The sequence below is a fragment of the Neolamprologus brichardi genome, chromosome 14 (assembly GCF_056152115.1).
Source record: "Neolamprologus brichardi isolate AB-2024 chromosome 14, ASM5615211v1, whole genome shotgun sequence".
In the NCBI taxonomy this organism is placed as follows: Eukaryota; Metazoa; Chordata; class Actinopteri; order Cichliformes; family Cichlidae; genus Neolamprologus; species Neolamprologus brichardi.
Genome location: NC_142117.1, coordinates 1,937,819 through 1,949,439, shown reverse-complemented (window position 1 = coordinate 1,949,439; position 11,621 = coordinate 1,937,819). Strand labels below are relative to the sequence as shown.

At 44.7% G+C, this 11,621-nt stretch overlaps 1 protein-coding gene across 1 annotated transcript; it reads left to right on the top strand.

The window, feature by feature from the left end:
• The first annotated feature begins 311 nt into the window (after positions 1–311).
• On the top strand, positions 312–6,731 carry mrpl37 (mitochondrial ribosomal protein L37). Its single transcript, XM_006809737.2, has 8 exons — positions 312–783; positions 1,101–1,284; positions 2,705–2,820; positions 2,892–3,080; positions 3,176–3,330; positions 3,410–3,541; positions 5,499–5,573; positions 6,490–6,731. Exons 1-8 carry the CDS (start codon positions 414–416, stop codon positions 6,565–6,567), a joined length of 1,299 nt encoding a protein of 432 aa, XP_006809800.2. The 5' UTR covers positions 312–413; the 3' UTR covers positions 6,568–6,731.
• Positions 6,732–11,621: the final 4,890 nt, after the last annotated feature.

The following is an 11,621-nucleotide window of genomic DNA, read 5'->3' as shown; positions in this document are numbered from 1 at the left end:
GGTGGTAGAGCATCATCTATTATGGTTCATACAGAGTCCAGAACTGGTGACTACATCTTGACTGCATCCGTCTTTTCGCCAGTCTCTTTATCCTGTCACATTTACTGCAAACAGTCCGAGAAGAAGTCAGCGGTCATCAGATACAGGACCGGGCTAGAATGGCCTGTTCAACATATACAGAAATCACAAAGCTGTTTAAAATAACGGCTTCATAATCTCCACAATGCGGGATTAAGATTATAAACACGTAACAGCAGGCGGCGCTATGCTCCCCCGTTTACAGCTCAACACAAATTAAAAGAAGAAGAAGAAGAAGTGTCATGGCGCCGTCCCACAGCACGGTTACAGACAGGCAATGAATCAGGTCAGAGTTTGTTGTTAAAGGCTCAACGAGAAGAACAACGGGAGGAGAAATGTTTCCTGAAACGGCTCAGCGTTTAAAAACGGCGGCTCCGCTCTTCTCTCACGCCGCCTTTTTGACGGATTTGAGGCGGTTGTCGGCACATGGAGGGGCCCGGAGACACCTCACTGTCGGCCGCTGCCTTACAGCCAAGGTCCCCCCTCCGCGGAAACCCAGGGAGAGGGTCGAAATCCCGGGACTGGAGATGGTCACATACGGAGAGAGGATGCACTATGTCCCGGGGCTGGCGAAACCTGCTGCCCAGCACTGGGAGAGGGACTACAAGGACCCGCGATACTACAAGTCTCCCCCTGCCCACGAGATGCTGCTGTACAAGGACAAGCCGTGTTATGTGTTCAACCAGAGGACCAGCGCGCTGGAAGGTAACGGCTGTGAGCACGCCGCTGCCCGGTGCTCGCTGCCCGGGGTTCATTACACACACATGAGCGTTATTATGGAGTCTACGGGAGAGCAGGGGATGCGTGACTGACGGGCCTCATCAGAAATCACTTGTTTATGTGCAACATAATCAAGATTTGAATAAATAGGCGCAAAAGGACTTTACTCTGAGAGAAGTTTATTTTGAAAGTCTTTGTAGCTAAACGTAGACCCACGTGATCACGCAGCTTTGATTCATTTAAAAAGCTTTTATTTGAAATCTTCAGTTTTATTTATATAACATTTCTCCTGTCGGTGTCAGGTGTGCGTCAGGCTGCCTGGCTGACCAAAACCCAGGTGATCCCAGGTCTCCCTGCACAGCTGCTCTCCCTCGCAGAGAACCCTGAAAACCAGATCCCAGATCAGGACGAGCGCGTACAGAACGCCATCAAACACGCACGCTTCTGGGACACGACAGAGGATCGACCGCGGAAAGAGAAATACAGGTTGGGTGACATCTATGCTTACACATGTGGGGGGGCTGTAGTTCAGGAGGTAGAGCGGGTCACTACTGACCGGAAAGTTGGTGGTTCGATCCCTGGCTCCTCCAGTCCACAGTGTCCTCGGGTACTAACCCCATGGATGCTCTCCGAAGCGTCCATCGGAGTGTGAATGTAGTTAGTATAGAGAAAGTGCTCGGGAGAGTGGGTGTGATTGGGATGTGGTGTATCAGAATGCAGTGTGGACGTCCACAGACACACTCGACCACGATGCAACATTTCCTGAGGGATTAATAAAGTATTCTGATAACAGGAATAACTGCTTCTACACATGTGCATGTGTGTTTGCAAACCCATGATTCACCACTGTTTTTAAGCAAGATCTGACATCATTTGAATACAGTCTGTTTAGGGCTGCTCGATTATGGCAAAAATGATAATCACGATTATTTTCACTGAGATCTCGATTATTTGACGATATTTATTTAACAATAACAATGTGTTGAATAATGACTTTAAAGATTGTCAAAAATAATATAAAATAGTGCAAATACTGATAACAGTGCAAATGTTTGCAATATAAGAAATAAATGAAAAATGTAAACATCTATGTTTAGTGAACTTTGCAGTGTTGCTCTGTGGTGCAGCTACGACACTGTAGCAAAGTTTACACACTGTGTCTACTTGATCCACGTCTGACTCTGAACCCATAATGTTTCCACACCACTCAAGTTTTTTACCTCTTTTCAACCAACAGCAGTCACTCTCCTCTCCAAATAACTTCTGCTTAGCTTTCCGAGCTTCCCTCGGCTCCTCTTAATCAGCGGTCCCCAACCCCCGGGCCTCGGACCGGTACCGGTCCGTGAGTCGTTTGGTACCGGGCCGCGAGAGTTGAGGCTCAGGTGTGAAATGTTTAGTTTTCAGGGTTTTTATCGGTTTTCAGCGTTATTTTGTTATCGTTTTTATCGTTTACTCGGTTTTCCTGGGTCTTTTCACGTGTGTTATGAATAAATCTTCTTTTTTTCTGTACCGGTACTAGTTTTATTTTGTTGTATTTATCCGCGACACCTTAAAGGCCGGTCCATGAAAATATTGTCGGGCATAAACCGGTCCGTGGTGCAAAAAAGGTTGGAGACCGCTGCTCTTAATTGTTGTGACACGTGTTGGAAATGCAGAGAGGTGCGCTCGATTTGCCACACGGAGCAGCGCGAGAGTAAAGCACGAGGGAGGGGCTAATAATCGGCTCAGTCATTTTTAATGATCGTTGAAAGCCCAGATCGTAATCGAGATTAAAATTCGATTAATCGAGCAGCCCTAGTGTGCTGTTTACGGCAATATTTTTTCATTGAGTCATAATAATGCTCATTATTTATTTAAATGTAAAAGAGAAAGGTATAAGCTAACTGTCCCTTTGCTTGTTCCTCAGCAACACTCTGCTGCTCAACCTGCTGCACCTGTGTGCGACGCTGCAGTCCAGCCACCCGGCCGTCGGGAGGAGGATGCTTGCGGAGAACTACTCGCTGGCGACCACGTGGAACAGAGGTATCGTACGCTCGTGCTCAGCAGGTCGTTTTGACTGCGAGTCGTGACTAATACGATCAAACGTGTGTCAGGTGAGGATCTCCTGCAGATACGAGGTCAGAACGGTTTACTGCTGAGCAGCATGGATCCTCTCCCACAGATGTCGGGTAAACAGGAAGTGGCCGACACAGCGGATCACGTCCTGCACGCCTTCTATCCCGTCTCCCCGACGATCGACCTCCAGAAAGTGCACGTGTACAAAGAGGAGGTGAACCACACAGGTGAGAGGTTAGCCAGCTGTCGTCCTTTCTGTAGCGCAGGTGTGCTTGTGTCTGCTGCTCGCGCTCAGTGACACAAGTCTGTCACGTCCACTCAGGTTTCAGAGATGACTACCCTTACCCTCACGCCCACACGCTGTACTTCCTGGAGTCAGCTGATCCTCGTTGTAAGCTCCGCCCAGAGCAGTTTAGAACCAAGATGATCATGTTTACCTTTGGAAACGCGCTGGCCCGTGCACACAAGCTCCACGGGGTAAGCAAACGAACAGCAGCACTTTACCTCCGTTTGAACACTGTTGTGTTTCTTAATTGTCCGTCTTCATGCGTGTCAGACTCGTCCACAGCGACTCTTAGACCGTCCTGTGACCGTGCAGTCAGTCGGGACCAATGGTAGGATTTTCCAGTTCATGGTTTTCCAGCTGAATACCACGGACCTCTCAGGAGACGACGGAATTAAAAACCAGGTGAGCTGCATGTGAGGAATCCTGTAGGGGTGTGGTCAGGGTGGACCGAGGCTACAGCACGTCTTTAATGACTGTAAAACCTTAAATGTGTTTTCTCTAAACATATATGTGCAGATTCCAACACATCAGTGGTGCTGACGGCTCTGCAGCGTCAAGGATAAAACATGTTAACCCTTTAAAGCCGGTCGGAGCAGCACGCTCTGTTTGGTGCAACTATTTTTAAATCCCGGTAGCTCTGCAACCACGTGAGCTAGCGCAATAATTTTTTTGCATATGAAACCAGAGGAGTTGTACTTACATCTTATGCCATCAGCTTGTCCTCGGTCACAGTTTCCTTCCACATATAACTTTGCAAAAACTGCATAAAAAGCACTTGCAGCAACAAAAACATAATATTCCAGAAACACACTTTGCCGATCCGATCAGCTGTTTGTAACACTTCCTACGTCCATCAACACGAACTATCGCATGTCCGCCATGACCTGCCCGAAACTGGAAGTGACGTCATTTTGCAGAAATGTAGTTTTTTTTTTTTTACCATCAGGGTCTCATGAGCCTATACTGGTGTTTTTAAAAGTTATGTTTGACTTTATGACTTTCTGTGTGGTTTCTGGGATGCTTAGGACTCATATTGCACTGCTGGACATAGTTTATTTTGATGCATATGCTGCTTTTTTGCAAATTTGCATTATAATATTTATTTTTGTTTTTCCTGCAGTGTATAAAAATTGGTGTATTTCAAAAATAAAACTATGAAGACACTCAAAATAAATTTCCTGTGGTGGGAAACTATTTTGTGCAACTTTTTTGTATTTACAGTTTTGAGGGATAAGCCTCTTAAATTTCTCTAACTAGAAATATATGTTAAAAAACAAAAACGATTTTCAATTTTTTGTAGTTTATTGCACTTTTTTGCAATTTATGTAATTACTATGCACTTAATGCAGACATATTATTAAAATCTAGGCTGTAATGGTTGTATTGATGTATAGCAACTTGAAATGCTCCCACAAATGGCTCCACAGCATGTAAACATATAATATAAGCTCTGGCGGACTTGGTTCTATGGTCGGTCTTAAATGGTTAACCTGTCATAAGTGATCATGGAGGCGTGTCAGGTGTAGTTTCCATTTACACAGTTACATACGAAGGATTCCTTTGATAGTACTCAGTTACTGCCCAGTACTGGTCAGAAGGGTCATGTTGCAGTTTCCATGATCATCAGTTCAAACAGTTTAAGTTGTTCAGAGCTGGATGAAGACCCAGACCTGCTGTGTCCTCACACCTGCACTGTGCTCTGCTTCAAATCAGTTGATCACTTTGTAAACTTGTAGCTTTTCTTCATGTTTGTTTTGTTTTCACGTGGAGAAAAATCAGAGTGAAGCTTTCAAACCAGAACTTCAAATGAACTCTACAACTCAGCGGACGAGCGGAGAATAATCTGCCAGCATGCAGTCAGATTACAGCGCGTTAACCTGTGTGGATTATTTATGCTGTGAAATCATCAGTACATGTACAGGATGCTGACATCACGCCCGTGATAAGTAGGGAAATATCTCTGCTGTAGATGCTGTAGATGCAGTCCATTTGCTCGCTGTATTGTTCACCATGATCTTCTTCTTACAGCTCGTGCTATGTTGTAAGTATCACTCCAAAACCTGTCAGTGTGCACAAAGACGTGGCTCATTCCTCGCCAGTATGTAAATACTATGCATGTGTTGGTGCTTCCTTGTGTTATTGAGGGTTTGTAATAACTCCACAACTTACCCAGTTTAGCCCACAAACATAAGAGCAGCCTGCTGTGAAGATGCTGAACCGTGGCTGCGTCTCGTGTGCTTACTCAGTGTTAAGACAGGAAGCTTATGGATGTGTCAACAAGTTGTTTGTCCTCCAGCTAATGAGCCCAAAGTTAAACCCCAGCAGTCTGTTTTAGCTGTTTCATTTTGTCTGTTTGCAGATGTGGCTGGAAGAAGACGTCGAGCTGTATGATTTTGCAAAAGTTCGACCGCTCATTAAAAAGAAGCAAGTCAAGGTACAGTGTGAGGGGAGGCGTGGCTTTCACTAACTTTATTTATCTGTGTAGCTATCAGCCTTTGTGTCAGTGTGCAGGAAGCTCCTCAGTGCAGTAACTCTACTCTGCAGTAATCAGTTACTGCAGAGTAGAGTTACTGCAGAGTACAGTTACTGTGCAGTTACTGCAGAGTAGAGTTACTACGGGGGGGTGGCTGTAGCTCAGGTGGCAGAGCAGGTCAGCCACTAATCAGAAGGTCGGTGGTTCGATCTCAGGCTGCCTCCTGGCTACATGCCAAATATCCTTGGGCAAGATACTAACCCCATGTTTGCCTACTGGTGGTGGTCAGAGGCCCCGGTGGCGCCTGTGTCCAGCAGCCTCGCCTCTGTCAGTGCGCCCCAGGGCAGCTGTGGCTACAATGTAGCTGCCATCACCAGTGTGTGAATGCGTGTGTGAATGGGTGGATGACTGAATGTAGTGTAAAGCGCTTTGGGGTCCTTAAGGACTAGAAAAGCGCTATACAAATGCAGAGTACAGTTACTGTGCAGTACTCTACTCTACTCAGCAGTTACTGCAGAGTACAGTTACTGCAGAGTAGAGTTACTGTGCAGTTACTGCAGAGTACATTACTGTGCAGTTACTGCAGAGTACAGTTACTGCAGATTAGAGTTACTGCAGAGTAGAGTTACTGCAGAGTAGAGTTACTGCAGAGTAGAGTTACTGTGCAGTTACTGCAGAGTACACTTACTGCAGAGTACACTTACTGCAGAGTACAGTAACTGTACTCTGCATGAATTTTTAGCTGCAACATTTTTGATGCATAGTTAAACACACTGGTGGAAACTGTTACAGACGTATTGCTTCCTTTTGACTGTGTGATGGGAGGAGCCACAGTGAAAATGTAATGGTTCTGATTGGTTGCTTTGTGTCTCCACAGGTACCAGCTGGTCTGGCCGGATACAAGCCTGAGGTGTTCAGCAAGTTCCTGGCACTGTACCTGCATGGAGCTGTGTAGGACTGCAGACCTCATACATCTGTTGTGTGTTTGTGTGTGTCTGGGATCTAAATCAGCATCTTCTCAAAACTCCTGATTTTCTTTCAGTCAGTAACAGCGTTCGGGTGTTTCACACTTCATCGACATCTTTATGATAGCTTCTGAATAAAGGCTGCTTTTCTCAACACTTTGTTTATTCTTTCTTTCTCATTAAGTTTATCAGCTGTTCATATGTAAACTCTTACACTCCAAGCTAAGTCCTGAAGCATGTCAGTACACAACACGTTTTCGTTGGGTTGCTATTCTATGTTAAATGTGTAGACATACTTTTCCTTCCACATCGAAAAGCCAATGAGTGGTTTTACTGTTCAGTGACTATATTTATGCTCATGTTAGGACATGGCCTCTGGCGTTCTGAGAACAACCACAAATGACACATTTGTGGGTTTGCAGGATTATCTTCTGTAGTGTAACATATCATTTTATCAAGGTAAATCACACCAGGCTCAGGCTGAAGTCAGTCTTCCACATCCTAAACAGAACAAATACATCCTGAATGAAGCTCAGAAGCAATGAGAGTTTAGCAGTCTGAGGAAACTTACAGCACACAGTGGGGAGCTAAGAAAAACAGCAGGTAATTCAGTGGATTTATCACGGCACAGATATCTAAAGCTCATGTTAAAATTGTCGTTCTGACAAAATGCTGAAGACACAAATGCTCATAGAAGTCACAACAGGATTAAAAGTGGCAGCGCTGACCTGAAACCTACAGCAAGGATTGTGATTTCACTCTTACTTTAAAATCTTCTCACATACAAGTGTGTCCATAAATCTGCTCCTTCCTGTTTGTGTGACCTGCTTCATAACCACCAATCAGTGCTGTTTCCTGCTCTCACATCCTCATCTTACTGTCCCTTCTGCCTGTCTCATCACTGTGGGGAGCCTTCAGTCGCTCTGCTCCTCGGCTCTGCAGCTCTTCCTCCTGCCATAACAAATATTGACTCCCTCTCCATATTTAAGTCACAGCTCAAAACACATCTGTTCAAACTGGCTTATTCGCTTTAGTGCTGATTTTATCTGTTGTTCTGTTTTGCTATTTTAACTTATTTTATGTATTTTATAACTATTGCCCCTTTTATTTTGTCTTTTGTAAGGTGACCTTGGGTTTCTGAAAGGCACCCTCAAATAAAATGTATCATTATTATTATTCCTTCCAAGGGAAACCAGTTTCTATATGTGGAAACCACTGAGATGGTTCAGGATTTACGGTAATAGCCAGTGGCTCACGATAATAGTGAAAAAGTGAGGGTTGAGATGTCACTCACGGGACCTCATAGTGAGAGGCGCTGCTCCCACCCTAGCAACGGGGAGGAAGTGGACCCTGGCCACATCTGTGCTACAGGCCAAATCCGCTCTTCAGCATCGTGACGTGGTGGGTCACGTCCAACAGGGCGGAGGAGGATTTGGTCTTGGAGCAGTAACACCTCGGTGGCAACAGGCGTCTGTAACCGAACGTCGAGAAATGATAGTGGAGGAGGTAAAGTGACAGGAGGAAACAGCCGGACATGCCAGAGCCGTGGCGCTGGACAAACAGGGTCGCTGGGTGAATTGGGAGGAAAAGAGGAAACTCTCATGGAGTGAAATCTGGGGCTTGGAGTCTAATAGACTAAGTTTCATCATCCGACCGACGTACCATGTTCTAACTTCCCCAATAAATCTGCAGCTGTGGTTTGGAAAGGACCCAGCCTGCCCCCTGTGTACAGTCCCAGCAACACTCAAGCACATCTTGGTTGGTTGTAGGACTAGCCTTACTCAGGGCAGACACACATGGAGACACAACCAGGTCCTAGCCGAGAAAGTTGAGCGCAAAAGAAAATCCATCAACGCTCAACCTTTCACGAGCCAAGAGGAGCGTCAGTTTTCATCAGCAGTTGTCCAGAAGAGAGACAAGTCGAGGACCAGCCCCTCAACACCAGACCTCGGCCAGCTGAAGGCTGCCAGGGATTGGCAGATGCAGGTGAACTTGGATCAGAGGCTAATTTTTCCCACAGAGATCGTAACAACTACTCTGCGACCAGACCTCATCCTCTGGTCTAACTCCCCAAAAACTTGCGTACGTCATTGAGCTGACGGTACCATGGGAGGAAGCAATTGAGGAAGCGTTTTAGTGTAAGAAGCTGTGGTATGCCAACGTGGCAGCTGAAGCAGAGGCTGGAAGATCAAGGTGCGCCCGATGGAAGTGGGATGCAGGGGCTTTGTTGCCAGTACAACAGCAAAACTGCTCAGAGAGATTGGGATCAGAGGACAGGCACAACGGCAGGCTATAAGAGAACCAGCTAACACTGCTGAGAGGACCAGTCACTGGCTATGGCTACGAAGGGCTGACATCACTTGGGCAGCTAAGGTGTCTAGTGATAATGGCCGAAACACCCGATGAATCCAAGGTCCACTACTGACGATGTGTCCCAAATTTAATATGATAATCTATATCAGATCTCCAATCCCTAAACCTAACCAAGGAAGGAAAAATGGCAGATTAGCGTCGGTAAAAGACCGAAAGTTGAAGCACACAACGATGTGTGCTGCTGGTAAAGTTTCTGGGCTTTCCTCATAACAGCCATCCCTCAAACTTTTCTCAATTGAAAGCAGTGCATAATCAGGGATTGTAACATCTAGTCCTTTTACTGAAACACATCAAAATAAATGCCCAAATACGCTGCCAAGAACAACCCAAGTTTTAAAGCTTTTTATGGAAAATTATTCCGTTTAATGTTTCATTGCACTCTGAAATAAAAGCATGGTACAAATAAGAAATTGGAGTTAAAAAAGAAATCATGAATCAATTTATAGACCAAAGTCTAAACGTCTGACTCGTGGCTTCTTTCTACAATAGAAATCGAATCTTCTCCCATATCTGTAGCAGAAGTTCCCATAAATGTGGACCTTGTAGCTGCTTTGCTTTCACTCTTCTGTCCAGTTCAAACCAGCTCGATGGGGTTTCAGTCTGGAGACTGTGCTGGACACTCCCTTGTTCTATTTTCCTGAGGTAGTTCTGGCATAGCTTGAACTCATGTTTTGGGTCATTATCTTGCTGTAGGATGAACCCCTGACCCCAGAGGGCGCTGCAGGATGCTGTGGTAGCTGTTTTGGTTCAGGGAGCCTCTCACTCTGTACGAGTCACCGACCCTGGATCCAGCAAACAGCCCCAGACCATCACACTTCCTCCTGCATGTTTGACAGTTGATGCCACACATTGTAGAACCATCCTTTACCTACTCAACGCCGTACAAAGATGATGATCCATCAGTCCATAAAACCTTCTTCCAGCCTTCAGTAGTCCAGTGTCGGTGTTTCATGGCCCAGACGAGCCTCTGTGTCTTATTCTGACGTCTTCTTTCTTTCTGCAACTCGTCCTGTCAAACCTGCAGCTCGAAGTTTTCTCTTCACAGCTGGAACTGAGACTTTCTCACTACGACCACTATGAAGATGCTTGAAGCTGTTGTCCTGTGAGCTGCCATCACACAGCTGTTAACTCTCAGAAACGTATCCTCTGATTGAGTCGTGTCTTTGGGTCTGCAGACCTCCTCCTGTCATAGTTTGTTTCTGAGCCTTTGGATGCTGAAGGAAACTGAACTCACTGACACTTTGACTTTCTTTGCAGTTTCTCAGACAGACCGACTGTAACAGGGCTGGAAACACAGTGAGATGGACCAAGGCAAGTGTAGTGGAACAGAAAGTATTTATTTGCCATACAGCTCTCTTACAATAGTGATGGGCCGCTTGAAGCTGACGCTTCGGTGCGTGGGTCAAAAAAATGAACACACTGCTTCAGAAGCACTGTGTCGAAGCTTGATTCGTTTGGCCAGAGTCACGTGATCAGTGACGTCCGAAGCTTCGTTTAGAGCCTAACTGCTTCGGTGTCTGATTCACTGGTTTATAAGGAAGTGAATCATTCGCGGGATTTGTGGTGTTTTGATGGTGACAGCGAACCACTGATATTTCCACTGAGAGATTTGGAGCCAGCGAGGAAGAGAGGAGGTTCTGTTGTGTGGCAGTACTTTGAGTTGATTTTGGTCAGTTGGATGGGTTTTACAGCTTTGTGTTCTTGTTGTTTGCTTTTGTTTTGTGCGTTTATTTTATCTTATAATGAGAAAAAACTTAAAATGTCAAAAAATCTGCTTTCATAATATAAATATCATTAAATAACTTTAGAAAACTTTAGACTTCCACTTGACTCTTTACATGTAATGTTATAAAAATATATATTTTATTGTTTAATTCATCTGAAAATGTTAGTTTGCCAAATGTGCAGCAATTGAATGTATTTATTCTCTTTAGCTGATAGTTTGTGGGGCCCAGATAGACTGTATAACTGCATCTCTACCAGTTTCTCTGCACTCCAGCCTCCTCTGTGCCATGTGAAGGGATTTTCCTTAAGGCAGGAGAAATTATCTAAATATAAAAGGAACAGGTTCGGCCATCGCACACTAGAACAAATTTTCTTCTTAAATAAAAATGAAAAAGGGTTACCTTAAATGCATCATGTTTTTAATTTACAAGTTCATAAGCATTTTCCCTTTCCAGTTCACAATCAATTCTACCCCCAGGTCACAAATATGTATAGGAAAATGTCCCTAATATAATATTATTTATAAATATACCCGTCTAGCTCTTGCACAAGTGCATGGAGGCAGGACCTCACAGCAGAAGCATACTCCATAATGTTTTGTACATTATTATATGTATATTATATGTAACGTGGTATTTTTCAATTATTGTATTTACCAACATCAAGAAGTCACAAGCAAAGAAAGACCACACCGTGGTGCATGTTTGACCAAGGAGAGTTTACTGGTCAAAATTATTTATTAAACAAATAAACAACATTTTTTTAACCAACAAAAAATATACGTTCAAAGCAACACAACAGCGGCCCGATATCAGACAGAACTCCACTCTGCAGAGTGAGCAATCTTAATGAAGCGGTTGGTTTTATTTTGTAGATTCAAGCTGCTCTTCATGGTTTTGGCCACCAGATGTCACCAGAGAGGACTGTGTTGAAAAGCTTCGAGTAA